Genomic DNA, 17,248 nt, shown 5'->3' with positions numbered 1-17,248 from the left:
CCAGATGTTCTTCCTGGGTTCTGATGGTGACCATCACTGGGACCAGATGTTCTTCCTGGGTTCTGATGGTGACCATCACTGGGACCAGATGTTCTTCCTGGGTTCTGATGGTGACCATCACTGGGACCAGATGTTCTTCCTGGGTTCTGATGGTGACCATCACTGGGACCAGATGTTCTTCCTGGGTTCTGATGGTGACCATCACTGGGACCAGATGTTCTTCCTGGGTTCTGATGGTGACCGTCACTGGGACCAGATGTTCTTCCTGGGTTCTGATGGTGACCATCACTGGGACCAGATGTTCTTCCTGGGTTCTGATGGTGACCATCACTGGGACCAGATGTTCTTCCTGGGTTCTGATGGTGACCATCACTGGGACCAGATGTTCTTCCTGGGTTTCGTCCGGGTCTTATGGGCCACTTGGACCTCAAACTGGGTTGGATCAGAACCGGTTTTTGGATAGTCGACCAAAAGGTTCCCTCAGAGTTTTAATGTTGATTCTTTCATGTGTTTCCATGGAAACGGTGCAGGTCGCCAGGTCCATGTTGGTCAGAACTACACAGAACCAGTTGCTCCTGATTGGACGTTCATGTCTCTGACTCTGCGTGCTTTTGTCCATCAGCCAATCAGGGAACATCATCAGTGACATCACCGCGCAGCTTTCTTCTGAGTGGCTGGAGGATGAGGATGATGATGATGATGATGAAGATGATGAAGATGAGGACTGGGACTGGACCTCTCCTGCAGATTGGACCAAAAGAGTGAACCGGAACGGCAGCGGCTGCCAGGTGGTTACTGTGGATACGTCTGGCTCTAGCGCCATGGTTTCCAATCTGATGGTTTGTTCTCCTCCTCAGGCCAACCGACAGAACCAGGCGATGATGTCATCCACGCCGGCAGATAAGGTTCTGAGGAAATATGAGCAGAAGATCAACCTAGGTACCATCCTGGTTCTAAACCTGCATGGGATGTAGGTCCAGTTTACAGAGTCGGTTCTGATCAGGAGACTAACCTCTGCAGCACAGCTGCCCTGGATGGTTCTGGGTGGGTCTGGCCAGTTCTGGGTGGGTCTGGGCAGTTCTGGATGGGTTTGGGTAGTTCCAGATGGGTCTGGATGGTTCTAGGTGGTTCTGGGTGGGTCTGGATGGTCCTGAATGCGTCTTGGTGGGTTTGGGTGGTTCTGGGTTGGTCTGGATGCTTCTGGATGGGTCTGGATGGTTCTGGGTTGGTCTGGATGGGTCTGGGTCTGTATGGATGGTTCTGGAAGCGTCTGGGTGAGTCTGGATGCGTATGGATGGTTCTGGAAGCGTCTGGATGGTTCTGGGTGGTTCTGGGTGGGTCTGGATGGTTCTGGGTGGGTCTGGATGGGTCTAGATGGGTTTGGGTGGGTCTGGATGGTCCTGAATGCGTCTTGGTGGGTTTGGGTGGTTCTGGATAGTTCTGGGTTGGTCTGGATGCTTCTGGATGGTTCTGGGTGGGTCTGGATGGTTCTCTAGAACCAGATGTAAACCATCAGAACCTCTAGTGAGGACCTTCTGTCCTCCTTAAAAGGGACCTGTATTCTATACCTGTTGTATCTCTCAGTAGCTTAAAGAGCGTTGCCCCACTCCCTCAGGTTGTGGCTCCACCCCCTCTCATTGTGGCCCCGCCCACACTAACCTTGGCGTTGTATCTCTGCAGACAGGCTGAGCTATGCTGACAGTGTGACCAACAAGGTGACGGCCATGCAGAGGCAGAGGGAGGCTGGAAAGTATGTCCCCGCCCACACGCTGCTGCTCATCTGTCCGGCCATGTGACGCCTTACTAACACTCTGATTGGCTGCTCTCCTCAGGTACAGGGTGAAGGACAAATCAGACCGAGCCACAGTGGAACAGGTGAGCATCAGAACCCTGCTGACAGGAAAATAGGAGGGGAGGAAGTGAAGGTAGGGACAGGAAGTGACGGGTGACAGGAAGGTCGTGAGTACAGACTCCTGTCCTTGCCAAGTCTGTTCTTGACTCAAACCCAGGAAAGTCTGGACTCAGGGAGAACTGGAGCACGCAGAATAAATCTGGGTCAAATGGAACAGAAGCGTACTGATGACATCACCACATTCAAAGCTAGTCTGGAGCTTCATTTCACCTCCTGTTATTAATAGTCTCTGGATAATGATAAATTATGACTTTTTCATTTAGGGTTAGGCCTAACGTTAGCCATGGCTGCCGCAGACGGGCTAACGTTAGCCATGGCTGCCGCAGACGGGCTAACGTTAGCCATGGCTGTCGCAGACGGGCTAACGTTAGCCATGGCTGCCGCAGACGGGCTAACGTTAGCCATGGCTGCCGCAGACGGGCTGACGTTAGCCCTGGCTGCGGCAGACGGGCTAACGTTAGATATGGTTACTGCGGACGGGCTGACGTTAGACATGGTTACCGCAGACGGGTTAACGTTAGCCATGGTTACCGCAGACGGGCTGACGTTAGACATGGTTACCGCAGACGGGCTAACGTTAGCCATGGTAACAGCGGACGGGCTGACGTTAGCGCTGGCTGCCGCAGACGGCCTAACGTTAGACATGGTTACCGCAGACGGGCTGACGTTAGACATGGCTACCGCAGACGGGCTCACGTTAGGCCTGGCTGCCGCAGACGGGCTGACGTTAGCCCTGGCTGCCGCAGACGGGCTGACGTTAGCCCTGGCTGCCGCAGACGGGCTGACGTTAGCCCTGGCTGCCGCAGACGGGCTGACGTTAGCCCTGGCTGCCGCAGACGGGCTGACGTTAGCCCTGGCTGCCGCAGACGGGCTGACGTTAGCCCTGGCTGCCGCAGACGGGCTGACGTTAGCCCTGGCTGCCGCAGACGGGCTGACGTTAGCCCTGGCTGCCGCAGACGGGCTAACGTTAGACATGGTTTCCGCAGACCGGGTAACATTAGCCATGGCTGCCGCAGACGGGCTAACCTTAGACATGGTTGCCGCAGACAGGCTAACGTTACACATGGTTGCCGCAGACAGGCTAACGTTAGCCATGGTTACCGCAGACGTGCTGACGTTAGCCCTGGTTGCCGCAGACGGGCTGACGTTAGCCCTGGTTGCCGCAGACGGGCTAACGTTAGACATGGTTACTGCGGACGGGCTGACGTTAGCCATGGCTGCTGCAGACGGGCTAACGTTAGACATGGTTACAGCGGACGGGCTGACGTTAGCGCTGGCTGCCGCAGACGGCCTAACGTTAGACATGGTTACCGCAGACGGGCTGACGTTAGACATGGCTACCGCAGACGGGCTGACGTTAGGCCTGGCTGCCGCAGACGGGCTGACGTTAGCCCTGGCTGCCGCAGACGGGCTGACGTTAGCCCTGGCTGCCGCAGACGGGCTGACGTTAGCCCTGGCTGCCGCAGACGGGCTGACGTTAGCCCTGGCTGCCGCAGACGGGCTAACGTTAGCCATGGCTGCCGCAGACGGGCTGACGTTAGCCATGGCTGCTGCAGACGGGCTAACGTTAGACATGGTTACAGCGGACGGGCTGACGTTAGCGCTGGCTGCCGTAGACGGCCTAACGTTAGACATGGTTACCGCAGACGGGCTGACGTTAGACATGGCTACCGCAGACGGGCTGACGTTAGGCCTGGCTGCCGCAGACGGGCTGACGTTAGCCATGGCTGCTGCAGACGGGCTAACGTTAGACATGGTTACAGCGGACGGGCTGACGTTAGCGCTGGCTGCCGCAGACGGCCTAACGTTAGACATGGTTACCGCAGACGGGCTGACGTTAGACATGGCTACCGCAGACGGGCTGACGTTAGCCCTGGCTGCCGCAGACGGGCTGACGTTAGCCCTGGCTGCCGCAGACGGGCTGACGTTAGCCCTGGCTGCCGCAGACGGGCTGACGTTAGCCCTGGCTGCCGCAGACGGGCTGACGTTAGCCCTGGCTGCCGCGGACAGTCTAAGTGAGCAGTCCATCAAGTTGTGCTGTCCCCCTGCAGGTCCTGGATCCACGGACCCGGATGATTCTGTTCAAGATGCTGAGTCGAGGAATCATCAGTGAGATCAATGGCTGCATCAGCACAGGGAAGGAGGTCTGTCTGCTCTGGGCTCTGTTGGACCTGCAGTTAGAAACCCTGGGTTCTGTTGGTTCTGTTGGACCGGCTGGTTAGAAACCCTGGGTTCTGTTGGTTCTGTTGGACCGACTGGTTAGAAACTCTGGGTTCTGTTGGTTCTGTTGGACCGGCTGGTTAGAAACCCTGGGTTCTGTTGGTTCTGTTGGACCGACTGGTTAGAAACTCTGGGTTCTGTCGGACCGGCTGGTTAGAAACTCTGGGTTCTGTTGGACCGGCTGGTTAGAAGCCCTGGGTTCTGTTGGTTCTGTTGGACCGGCTGGTTAGAAACCCTGGGTTCTGTTGGTTCTGTTGGACCGGCTGGTTAGAAACCCTGGGTTCTGTTGGTTCTGTCGGACCGGCTGGTTAGAAACCCTGGGTTCTGTTGGTTCTGTTGGACCAGCTTGTTAGAAACTCTGGGTTCTGTTGGTTCTGTTGGACCGGCTGGTTAGAAACTCTGGGTTCTGTTGGTTCTGTTGGACCGGCTGGTTAGAAACCCTGGGTTCTGTTGGTTCTGTTGGACCGACTGGTTAGAAACTCTGGGTTCTGTCGGACCGGCTGGTTAGAAACTCTGGGTTCTGTTGGACCGGCTGGTTAGAAGCCCTGGGTTCTGTTGGTTCTGTTGGACCGGCTGGTTAGAAACCCTGGGTTCTGTTGGTTCTGTTGGACCGGCCGGTTAGAAACCCTGGGTTCTGTTGGTTCTGTTGGACCGGCTGGCTAGAAACCCTGGGTTCTGTTGGTTCTGTTGGACCGGCTGGTTAGAAACCCTGGGTTCTGTTGGTTCTGTTGGACCGGCTGGTTAGAAACCCTGGGTTCTGTTGGTTCTGTTGGACCGGCTGGTTAGAAACCCTGGGTTCTGTTGGACCGGCTAGTTAGAAGCCCTGGGTTCTGTTGGTTCTGTTGGACCGGCTTGTTAGAAACCCTGGGTTCTGTTGGACCGGCTGGTTAGAAGCCCTGGGTTCTGTTGGTTCTGTTGGACCGGCTGGTTAGAAACCCTGGGTTCTGTTGGTTCTGTTGAACCGGCTGGTTAGAAACTCTGGGTTCTGTTGGTTCTGTTGGACCGACTCGTTAGAAACCCTGGGTTCTGTTGGTTCTGTTGAACCGGCTGGTTTGAAACTCTGGGTTCTGTTGGACCGACTCGTTAGAAACCCTGGGTTCTGTTGGTTCTGTTGAACCGGCTGGTTAGAAACTCTGGGTTCTGTTGGTTCTGTTGAACCGGCTGGTTAGAAACTCTGGGTTCTGTTGGTTCTGTTGGACCGGCTGGTTAGAAACCCTGGGTTCTGTTGGTTCTGTTGAACCGGCTGGTTAGAAACCCTGGGTTCTGTTGGTTCTGTTGGACCGACTCGTTAGAAACTCTGGGTTCTGTTGGTTCTGTTGGACCGGCTGGTTAGAAACCCTGGGTTCTGTTGGTTCTGTTGGACTGACTGGTTAGAAACCCTGGGTTCTGTTGGTTCTGTTGGACCGGCTGGTTAGAAACCCTGGGTTTGTTGGTTCTGTTGGACCGACTCGTTAGAAACCCTGGGTTCTGTTGGTTCTGTTGGACCGGCTGGTTAGAAACCCTGGGTTCTGTTGGTTCTGTTGAACCGGCTGGTTAGAAACCCTGGGTTCTGTTGGTTCTGTTGGACTGACTGGTTAGAAACTCTGGGTTCTGTTGGTTCTGTTGGACCGGCTGGTTAGAAGCCCTGGGTTCTGTTGGTTCTGTTGGACCGGCTGGTTAGAAACTCTGGGTTCTGTTGGTTCTGTCGGACCGGCTGGTTAGAAACCCTGGGTTCTGTTGGACCGGCTGGTTAGAAGCCCTGGGTTCTGTTGGTTCTGTTGAACCGGCTGGTTAGAAACTCTGGGTTCTGTTGGTTCTGTTGGACCGACTCGTTAGAAGCCCTGGGTTCTGTTGGTTCTGTTGGACCGGCTGGTTAGAAACCCTGGGTTCTGTTGGTTCTGTTGGACCGGCCGGTTAGAAACCCTGGGTTCTGTTGGTTCTGTTGGACCGGCTGGCTAGAAACCCTGGGTTCTGTTGGTTCTGTTGGACCGGCTGGTTAGAAACCCTGGGTTCTGTTGGTTCTGTTGGACCGGCTGGTTAGAAACCCTGGGTTCTGTTGGACCGGCTGGTTAGAAGCCCTGGGTTCTGTTGGTTCTGTTGGACCGGCTGGTTAGAAACCCTGGGTTCTGTTGGTTCTGTCGGACCGACTGGTTAGAAACCCTGGGTTCTGTTGGACCGACTCGTTAGAAACCCTGGGTTCTGTTGGTTCTGTTGGACCGACTCGTTAGAAACCCTGGGTTCTGTTGGTTCTGTTGAACCGGCTGGTTAGAAACTCTGGGTTCTGTTGGTTCTGTTGGACCGACTCGTTAGAAACCCTGGGTTCTGTTGGTTCTGTTGGACCGGCTGGTTAGAAACTCTGGGTTCTGTTGGTTCTGTTGGACCGACTCGTTAGAAACCCTGGGTTCTGTTGGTTCTGTTGGACCGGCTGGTTAGAAACTCTGGGTTCTGTTGGTTCTGTTGAACCGGCTGGTTAGAAACCCTGGGTTCTGTTGGTTCTGTTGGACCGGCTGGTTAGAAACTCTGGGTTCTGTTGGACCGGCTGGTTAGAAACTCTGGGTTCTGTTGGACCGGCTGGTTAGAAACCCTGGGTTCTGTTGGACCGGCTGGTTAGAAACTCTGGGTTCTGTTGGACCGGCTGGTTAGAAACCCTGGGTTCTGTTGGACCGGCTGGTTAGAAACCCTGGGTTCTGTTGGTTCTGTCGGACCGGCTGGTTAGAAACTCTGGGTTCTGTTGGACCGGCTGGTTAGAAGCCCTGGGTTCTGTTGGTTCTGTCGGACCGGCTGGTTAGAAACTCTGGGTTCTGTTGGTTCTGTCGGACCGGCTGGTTAGAAACTCTGGGTTCTGTTGGTTCTGTTGGACCGGCTGGTTAGAAGCCCTGGGTTCTGTTGGTTCTGTCGGACCGGCTGGTTAGAAACCCTGGGTTCTGTTGGTTCTGTCGGACCGGCTGGTTAGAAACCCTGGGTTCTGTTGGTTCTGTCGGACCGGCTGGTTAGAAACTCTGGGTTCTGTTGGTTCTGTTGGACCGGCTGGTTAGAAGCCCTGGGTTCTGTTGGTTCTGTTGGACCGGCTGGTTAGAAACTCTGGGTTCTGTTGGTTCTGTTGGACCGGCTGGTTAGAAGCCCTGGGTTCTGTTGGTTCTGTCGGACCGGCTGGTTAGAAACTCTGGGTTCTGTTGGTTCTGTTGGACCGGCTGGTTAGAAACTCTGGGTTCTGTTGGTTCTGTTGGACCGGCTGGTTAGAAGCCCTGGGTTCTGTTGGTTCTGTCGGACCGGCTGGTTAGAAACCCTGGGTTCTGTTGGTTCTGTCGGACCGGCTGGTTAGAAACCCTGGGTTCTGTTGGTTCTGTTGGACCGGCTGGTTAGAAACTCTGGGTTCTGTTGGACCGGCTGGTTAGAAACCCTGGGTTCTGTTGGTTCTGTTGGACTGACTGGTTAGAAACTCTGGGTTCTGTTGGTTCTGTTGGACCGGCTGGTTAGAAGCCCTGGGTTCTGTTGGTTCTGTCGGACCGGCTGGTTAGAAACTCTGGGTTCTGTCGGACCGGCTGCCTAGAAACCCTGGGTTCTGTTGGTTCTGTTGGACCGGCTGGTTAGAAGCCCTGGGTTCTGTTGGTTCTGTCGGACCGGCTGGTTAGAAACCCTGGGTTCTGTCGGACCGACTAGTTAGAAACCCTGGGTTCTGTTGGTTCTGTCGGACCGGCTGGTTCTGCTCACTAGAAGAAGCAGAACTGAGGTGCGTTCAGGTGCAGCTGGTAACAAGCAGCTCCTCGTTCTCCAGGCCAACGTTTATCACGCCAGCACGGCGGCAGGAGACAGCAGAGCTATCAAGATCTACAAGACGTCCATCCTGCTCTTCAAGGACCGGGACAAGTATGTGAGCGGAGAGTTCAGGTGGGTCCGAGTCCTGTCCCGAGTTCCTAGTCCACGTGTCTGGATGCAGAGCTAAGCAGAGCGCTGTGCTGTCCTGCAGGTTCCGCCATGGTTACTGCAAAGGAAACCCCAGGAAGATGGTGAGGACCTGGGCGGAGAAGGAGATGAGGAACCTGATCAGGTAAGAACCCTCAACAGCACAACGCATTCAGGTCCTCCACCTGTCAGAGGTCTAATCCGTGAAGAGTTCAGGTCCTCCACCTGTCAGAGGTTTAATCCATGAAGAGTTCAGGTCCTCCACCTGTCAGAGGTCTAATCCATGAAGAGTTCAGGTCCTCCACCTGTCAGAGGTTTAATCCATGAAGAGTTCAGGTCCTCCACCTGTCAGAGGTTTAATCCATGAAGAGTTCAGGTCCTCCACCTGTCAGAGGTCTAATCCATGAAGAGTTCAGGTCCTCCACCTGTCAGAGGTCTAATCCATGAAGAGTTCAGGTCCTCCACCTGTCAGAGGTCTAATCCATGAAGAGTTCAGGTCCTCCACCTGTCAGAGGTCCAATCCATGAAGAGTTCAGGTCCTCCACCTGTCAGAGGTCTAATCCATGAAGAGTTCAGGTCCTCCACCTGTCAGAGGTTTAATCCATGAAGAGTTCAGGTCCTCCACCTGTCAGAGGTTTAATCCATGAAGAGTTCAGGTCCTCCACCTGTCAGAGGTCTAATCCATGAAGAGTTCAGGTCCTCCACCTGTCAGAGGTCTAATCCATGAAGAGTTCAGGTCCTCCACCTGTCAGAGGTCTAATCCATGAAGAGTTCAGGTCCTCCACCTGTCAGAGGTCTAATCCATGAAGAGTTCAGGTCCTCCACCTGTCAGAGGTCTAATCCATGAAGAGTTCAGGTCCTCCACCTGTCAGAGGTCTAATCCATGAAGGGTTCAGGTCCTCCACCTGTCAGAGGTCTAATCCATGAAGAGTTCAGGTCCTCCACCTGTCAGAGGTCTAATCCATGAAGAGTTCAGGTCCTCCACCTGTCAGAGGTCTAATCCATGAAGAGTTCAGGTCCTCCACCTGTCAGAGGTCTAATCCATGAAGAGTTCAGGTCCTCCACCTGTCAGAGGTCTAATCCATGAAGAGTTCAGGTCCTCCACCTGTCAGAGGTCCAATCCATGAAGAGTTCAGGTCCTCCACCTGTCAGAGGTCTAATCCATGAAGAGTTCAGGTCCTCCACCTGTCAGAGGTCCAATCCATGAAGAGTTCAGGTCCTCCACCTGTCAGAGGTCCAATCCATGAAGAGTTCAGGTCCTCCACCTGTCAGAGGTCTAATCCATGAAGAGTTCAGGTCCTCCACCTGTCAGAGGTCTAATCCATGAAGAGTTCAGGTCCTCCACCTGTCAGAGGTCTAATCCATGAAGAGTTCAGGTCCTCCACCTGTCAGAGGTCTAATCCATGAAGAGTTCAGGTCCTCCACCTGTCAGAGGTCTAATCCATGAAGAGTTCAGGTCCTCCACCTGTCAGAGGTCTAATCCATGAAGAGTTCAGGTCCTCCACCTGTCAGAGGTCTAATCCATGAAGAGTTCAGGTCCTCCACCTGTCAGAGGTCTAATCCATGAAGAGTTCAGGTCCTCCACCTGTCAGAGGTCTAATCCATGAAGAGTTCAGGTCCTCCACCTGTCAGAGGTCTAATCCATGAAGAGTTCAGGTCCTCCACCTGTCAGAGGTCTAATCCATGAAGAGTTCAGGTCCTCCACCTGTCAGAGGTCTACAACCCCTGGCAAAAAGTATGGAATCACCAGTCTTGGATGAGCACTCATTCAGACATTTCATGCTGTAAAACAAACTCAGATCAAAAACATGATACAATATTAAGGTCGTTCCAAAGTGCAACTTGTTGGCCTTCAGGAACACTCAAAGAAATGAAGAGAAAACATTGTGGAAGTCAGTGAATGATACTTTTATTGACCAAACACAGGGAAATAAATATGGAATCACTCAATTCTGAGGAAAAAAGTGTGGAATCACTCAATTCTGAGGAAAAAAGTGTGGAATCACTCAAATTGGAGGTAGAAAAAAAAGGACACACCCAGTCTATTTCCTTTCCCTAAATGGACACCTGCCCCAGATTAGATGTGCCCGTTAGTGTGCAGTTCAAAACACCTGCAGTCATGACACCTTGGAGGGCTGCTGGACCAAGTGGAGTGGTGAGAACCATGGCTCCAACAAGAGAAATGTCCCTTGAAACAAAAGAGAGGATTGTGAAACTTCTTGAAGAAGGTAACCCTTCACGCATGGTTGCTAAAGATGTGGGCTGTTCACAGTCAGCTGTATCCAAGATATGGACCAAATACAAACAGCATGGAATGGTTGTTAAAGCCAAGCGTACTGGTAGACCAAGAAAGACATCAAAGCGTCAAGACAAACAACTTAAGGCCATTTGTCTTGAAAACCGAAAAAGTACAACTAAACAGATGAAGCATAAATGGGAGGAAGTTGGAGTCAATGTATGTGACCGAACCGTAAGAAATCGCTTAAAGGAGATGGGATTTCAATACAGGAAAGCTAAACGAAAACCAGCATTGACACCTAAACATAAAAGAACGAGACTCCAATGGGCTAAGGAGAGGCAATCATGGACTGTGGATGACTGGATGAAAGTTGTCTTCAGTGATGAGTCAAGAATCTGCATTGGACAAGGTGATGATGCTGGAACTTTTGTTTGGTGCCGTTCCAGTGAGATTTATGAAGAGGCCTGCCTGAAGAAAACAACCAAATTTCCACAGTCCTTGATGATATGGGGCTGCATGTCAGGCAAAGGCACTGGGGAGACGACTGTGGTTAATTCTTCTATCAATGCACAAGTTTACATTGACATTTTGGACAGTTTTCTCATCCCTTCAATTGAACAGATGTTTGGTGATGATGAAATAATTTTCCAAGATGACAATGCATCGTGCCATCGGGCAAAAACAGTGAAGGCATTCCTTGAAGAAAGACACATTCAGTCGATGTCATGGCCTGCAAATAGTCCAGATCTCAACCCAATTGAAAACCTGTGGTGGAGATTGAAAAAAATGGTCCACAAGAAGGGTCCAACCAGCAAAGCTGATCTGGCAACTGCTATCAAAGAGAGTTGGCACCAAATTGATGAAGAATACTGTTTGTCACTCATCAAGTCCATGCCTCAAAGACTGAAAGCTGTTATAAAAGCCAAAGGTGGTGCAACTAAATACTAGTGATGTATTTTGAATGGTCTTTTGTTTATGCGTTTTTCATGATTCCATACTTTTTTCCTCAGAATTGAGTGATTCCACACTTTTTTCCTCAGAATTGAGTGATTCCATATTTATTTCCCTGTGTTTGGTCAATAAAAGTATCATTCACTGACTTCCACAATGTTTTCTCTTCATTTCTTTGAGTGTTCCTGAAGGCCAACAAGTTGCACTTTGGAACGACCTTAATATTGTATCATGTTTTTGATCTGAGTTTGTTTTACAGCATGAAATGTCTGAATGAGTGCTCATCCAAGACTGGTGATTCCATACTTTTTGCCAGGGGTTGTAATCCGTGAAGAGTTCAGGTCCTCCACCTGTCAGAGGTCTAATCCATGAAGGGTTCAGGTCCTCCACCTGTCAGAGGTTTAATCCGTGAAGAGTTCAGGTCCTCCACCTGTCAGAGGTTTAATCCGTGAAGAGTTCAGGTCCTCCACCTGTCAGAGGTCTAATCCATGAAGAGTTCAGGTCCTCCACCTGTCAGAGGTCTAATCCGTGAAGAGTTCAGGTCCTCCACCTGTCAGAGGTCTAATCCATGAAGAGTTCAGGTCCTCCACCTGTCAGAGGTCTAATCCCAGGGTTCTACAGTCATGGCCAAAAGTATCTAGAACGACACAAATGTTCTATTTCCAGCTGATCTGCTGCCCTCTGGTGTTCATGTCAGATGTTGCATCACATCCAGAAATATAATAGCATCATATTCTGAGTAACCAAAGCTTTTAATGACAGAATGAGTTCATGCAGCAGGTCAGTATTTGCAGTGCTGACTCCTCTTCTTCAGGACATTTCTCCCTGGCTGCTCTCCATCAGCTTCTGGACCAAATCCTGACTGATAGCGTCCATTCTGCTCCATCAATGCTTGCATTTGGTCAGAAGGTTTTCATTTGTCCGTCCGTCTCTTGATGATTGACCACAAGTTTTCAATGGGATGAAGATCAGGGGAGTTTCCAGGCCATGGACCCAACATCTCTCTGTTTTGTTCCCTGAGCCAGTTAGATATCAGCTTTGCTTCATGGCGAGGTGCTCCATCATGCTGGAAAAGGCATCGTTCATCACCAAACTGCTCTGGGACGGTTGGGAGAAGTTGCTCTGGGACGGTTGGGAGAAGTTGCTCTGGGACGGTTGGGAGAAGTTGCTCTGGGAGGACATTCTGGTTCCAGTCTTTATTCATGGCTGTTTTTAGGTCAGACTGGGAGAGAGCCGACTCCCTTGGCTGAGAAGCAACCCCACCATGAATGGTTTCAGGATGCTTTACAGTCGGCATGAGACCAGACTGGTGGTAGCGCTCACCTGGTCTTCTCCCAACCAGCTGTTTTCCAGATGTCCCAATCAATGGGAAAGGGGATTGCTGAGAGGAAATGACTTTCCCCCAGTCCTCAGCAGTCCCCTCCCTGGACCTTTAGCAGAATATCAGTCTGTCCCTGATGGTTTTCCTGGAGAGAAGTGGCTTCTTTGCTGCCCTCCTTCAGACCAGGCCTTGCTCCAAGAGTCTCCGCCTCACAGTGCAGATGCACTCACACCTGCCTGCTGCCATTCCTGAGCAAGCTCTGCACCGCTGGAAGCCCGATCCCGCAGCTGAAACACTTTCAGAGACGGTCCTGGCGCTCGCTGGTCTTTCTTGGCGCCCTGGAGCCTTTTTGGCAGCAATGGAACCTCTCTCCTTGAAGTTCTTGATGATGCCATAGATTGCTGACTGAGGAGCAATCTCTCTAGCAGCCATTCTCTTTCCTGGTCGGCCATCTTTGTGCAGTGCAATGATGACTGCAGGTGTTTCTTTAGAGATAACCATGGTTCACAGCAGAGAACCAATGATGGCGAGCAGCAGCCTCTGTTGCGTCATTCTGACTGAATCCTGACAGATTGATCTGCAGCCCTGTCCTCATCACCACCCACACCTGTTAATGGACCAATCACTGGAACCATGGTAGCTGCTCCTTTAAGGCAGGGCTGCAATCACCATGAAATGTGTTTAGGGATAAAGTTCATTTTCTAGGCAAATATTGACTTTGCAATTAATTGCTGTTACTCTGATCACTCTTTAGAACATTCTGGAGTTTATGCAGATTACTGTTATAAAAACTGAAGCAGTAGACTTTGGAAATATTAACATTGAATCATTCTCAGAACTTTAGGCAGGACTGTAGGTGAAGTCTGCCAGAGCGTTTGAACCCAGACTGTTGTGTGTTCCAGGCTGCAGACGGCAGGGATTCCGAGTCCAGAACCGGTGCTGCTCAGGAGTCACGTTCTGTTGATGGGCTTCATTGGAAAGGACAACATGTAAGAAGGGGAGGGTGAGGGGTGGCGGAACCGCAGCTGGCTGCAGGGTTCTGATGAAGGTTCTCGTGCTGTTTGGGTCAGGCCAGCTCCGCTGCTGAAGAACGCGGTGCTGTCAGAGTCCAAGGCCCGGGAACTGTATGTTCAGGTGGTCCAGAACATGAGGAAGATGTTCCAGGAGGCCCGACTGGTGCACGCCGACCTCAGCGAGTTCAACATGTTGTACGCAGAACTCTCCACTAGAAAGTTTCTACTGGGTTCTGGATGAGACTTCTCTGAGGTTCTGATCCGTCTGCAGGTACCACGGCGGGGACGCCTACTTCATAGACGTGTCGCAGTCGGTGGAACACGACCACCCTCATGCTCTGGAGTTCCTCAGGAAGGACTGCAGCAACGTAAACGGTGGGTCCGAGTCGGGCCGGGCCGGGCCGGGACCAATCGGTTCCGTGTGGTGATGTGGGTTTCTGTTTTCCTAGATTTCTTCGTGAAGCACGGAGTGGCGGTCATGACGGTCCGGGAGCTGTTTGACTTTGTCACCGACCCGTCCATTACCAGCAGGAACATGGAGCAGTACCTGGACAAGGTGAGCAGAACCCAGCAGAACCTTTTTCCAAACTTGGCTGCCGAGCGTAAACCCATTCTGTCTGACGGCCCGGTTAGGCCATGGTGATCGCAGCCGAGCGGACGGCGGAGCAGAGATCGGATCAGGACCGCGTGGACGAGGAGGTAATGTTCCAGCTGCCTATGCTCACCTCTGATTGGCTGCCTGACCTCACCCCATGGCTCTGCCCCCTCAGGTGTTCAAGAAGGCCTACATCCCTCGCACGCTGACCGAGGTGAGCCACTACGAGCGCGACGTGGACCTGATGAGGTCCAAGGAGGAGGAGTCAGCCATCAGCGGTCACCATGACAACGTAAGATCCTCCATAGACTCCTGAGGTCTCGGTTCATAAGTAGGTCCATGTGGCTGTTCCTCAGTGATTGAGCAGTTGGTCAGGATGGATTAGGGTTTATTTCTAGAGCGCCAATTCACATCACGCCATCTCAGGTCACTGTTTAGATCTAGATCAACCAGATCATCCAGGAAAACCAACTGATTGCATCCACTCCTTGACCCAATACCAAACCGGCCCCTAAGCACTAAGCCCCCATTAAGGGCCCAAACCCCGTAGTGGGTAGGGCCGTCCCCCCACCTTCAATCAAGGTGGGGGGTATGAAGATGAGAATGTGTGGAACTATGAACATTTTGAACAAAGCCAACAGCATTAAAGGCTGAACTTAGGCTATCACCTTCAGCATGGATGTTCAAATCCTTCACTGTCCTCCATTCACCTTCTGGGAATCAGTTTCAGTCACAGATCCAGGAATTAAAGGAACAGATCTAGACTGGTTTAAATCTGATCTATCTGATCGAATTCAGTTTGTTCATGTTAATGATAGATCTTCAACACGCTCAAAGGTTACCTGTGGAGTACCACAGGGATCAGTGCTAGGACCAATTCTCTTTACTTTATACATGCTCCCAATTGGTAGAGTTATTAGACAGCATGGGATTAATTTCCACTGTTATGCTGATGATACCCAGCTATATCTGTCTATAATCCAGATGAAGCTAACCCATTACATAGATTACAGGCATGTCTGAAGACAGAAAAACCTGGATGACTCTTAACTTTCTGCTTCTGAATGCAGACAAAACAGAAGTTATAGTCTTTGGACCAGAGTCTCTGAAAAAGAAGCTGATTAGCCAGTCACTTCATTTGGATGGGATTAAACTGATTTCAGATAATAAAGTAAAAAATCTTGGTGTTATTTTTGATCAGGACCTGTCATTTAAATCCCAGATCAAAGAGGTTTCTAGAATTTCCTTCTTTCATCTGAGGAATATTGCAAAAATGAGCAATCTCCTGTCCAGGGGTGATGCTGAGAAACTAGTCCATGCATTTGTTACTTCAAGGCTGGACTATTGTAATTCTTTACTATCAGGAAGTCCACAAACTGTAGTTAAAAGCCTTCAGCTGATCCAAAATGCTGCAGCCAGAGTTCTGATGAAAATGAAAAAGAGAGATCATATCTCTCCTATCCTGGCTTCTCTTCATTGGCTTCCTGTTAAATCCAGAATAGAATTTAAAATCCTCCTTCTCACATATAAAGCCTTAAATGGCCAAGCTCCATCTGATATCAGAGATCTGATTGTTCCTTATGTTCCTAACAGAGCACTTCGCTCTCAATCTGCAGGTTTACTAGTGGTTCCTAGAATTTCTAAAAGTAGAATGGGAGGCAGATCTTTTAGTTATCAGGCTCCTCTCCTGTGGAACCAACTACCAGTTTTAGTCCGTGAGGCAGACACCCTGTCTACTTTTAAGGCTAGGCTTAAAACTTTCCTTTTTGATAAAGCTTCTAGTTAGAGTGGCTCAGGTTATCCTGATCTATCTCTATAGTTCTGCTGCTATAGGCTTAGACTGCTGGAGGACATAGGGACCCCTTTTTCATCATTCTGCTTCATTCTATCTCTATTCTCCCACTCTGCAGAATCTGTTAGTTCAATCTCTAACGTTCTGCTCTCTCTGCTTTTTCTCATAGTAGCTTCATCTGGTCTGTTCCTGTTTGGCTGTGACTCCATCCTGGAGAGAAATATCAGCTGTGCTGCTGCCATCAACACCTTTGTTTCTAGATGTTGGAGCTTGGCCTGTTTTCCAGTGTAGTCCTGTTTCTCTGACTGTGACTAACTGGATGTGCTCTCTTCATCCTCTGACATGGGAGCTGGCTCGGAGCTCGTCTGCCTGGCTGTGTGTTTCCTGGACGGGGCCGCCTGTGGAGCTGGTTGACAGTTGCCTTTTGTATCTATGCTTCTTTTTCTATGTCTGCTTCTGTCTCCTTGAACCCCAGTGGGCCTCAGCAGATGGCCGCTCACACTGAGCCTGGTTCTGCTGGAGGTTTCTTCCTGTTCAAAGGGAGTTTTTCCTCTCCACTGTCGCTACAAGCATGCTTAGTGTGAGGGATTGCTGAAGAGTCAATGAGTCGATGCAATCAGCTGGTTTTCCTTAGATAGAAAACTTTGACCGGTTTATCTGGTTGTTCTAGATCTAGAAAGTGACCTGAGATGACATGATGTGAGTTGGCGCTATAGAAATAAACTGAATAGAATGGAAAGTTGTGAACAAAGATCAGAACCTTATAATGGACTGAAGGAGGTGATGGTTGTTCTCCTCAGGTTCTGTACCAGACGCTAACGGGTCTGAAGAAGGACCTCTCTGGAGTCCAGACGGTACGGTTCCTCTTTCCTTCTTCTGCCTTCGCTTTAACTCCTCCTCAGGTTCTGGTTCTGATGTCCTGTTAGGTTCCCGCACTGCTGGAGGAGGACTGCTCTTCATCAGAGGAGGAGGAGGATGACGAGGAGGAGGAGGATGAGGAGGAGGAAGATAAAGAGGGAGGCCAAATGGACAAGAAGGTGCCCAGTCAGCAGAACCAGAGCTGGAAGCAGGAACTCCTGAAGTTCTGGATAAATAGCTGAGCTCTGTGTTTCAGGAGAGGAAGAGGATGGTGAAGGAAGCTCAGAGGGAGAAGAGGAAGAGTAAAGTCCCCAAACACGTGAAGAAGAGGAAGGAGAGGGTGGCCAAGATGAAGAAGGGACGGTGACCTGATGAAGAACGCCGCCACAGCCTTCTGGTTCTGATCCAGAACAACTTCTGTTCTTAAAGTTCTGCTCAATAAACGGACCCAATCCCCCCCCAGTG

At 51.0% G+C, this 17,248-nt stretch overlaps 1 protein-coding gene across 1 annotated transcript; it reads left to right on the top strand.

Moving 5' to 3' along the window:
• The first annotated feature begins 623 nt into the window (after window positions 1-623).
• Window positions 624-17,240, top strand: riok1 (RIO kinase 1 (yeast)). Its single transcript, XM_038283285.1, has 16 exons — window positions 624-788; window positions 858-939; window positions 1,681-1,750; window positions 1,833-1,875; window positions 3,964-4,056; window positions 7,887-7,999; window positions 8,079-8,159; window positions 13,428-13,514; window positions 13,596-13,733; window positions 13,810-13,913; window positions 13,988-14,094; window positions 14,172-14,237; window positions 14,309-14,425; window positions 16,726-16,779; window positions 16,852-16,962; window positions 17,040-17,240. The coding sequence occupies exons 2-16, from the start codon at window positions 879-881 to the stop codon at window positions 17,148-17,150; spliced, it is 1,356 nt and encodes a 451-aa protein (XP_038139213.1). The 5' UTR covers window positions 624-788; window positions 858-878; the 3' UTR covers window positions 17,151-17,240.
• The last annotated feature ends 8 nt before the right edge of the window (window positions 17,241-17,248 follow it).

Source organism: Cyprinodon tularosa, unplaced genomic scaffold (genome assembly GCF_016077235.1).
Source record: "Cyprinodon tularosa strain WSP-4 unplaced genomic scaffold, ASM1607723v1 ctg1919, whole genome shotgun sequence".
NCBI lineage: Eukaryota > Metazoa > Chordata > Actinopteri > Cyprinodontiformes > Cyprinodontidae > Cyprinodon > Cyprinodon tularosa.
This window is presented reverse-complemented; position numbering and strand designations above follow the sequence as displayed.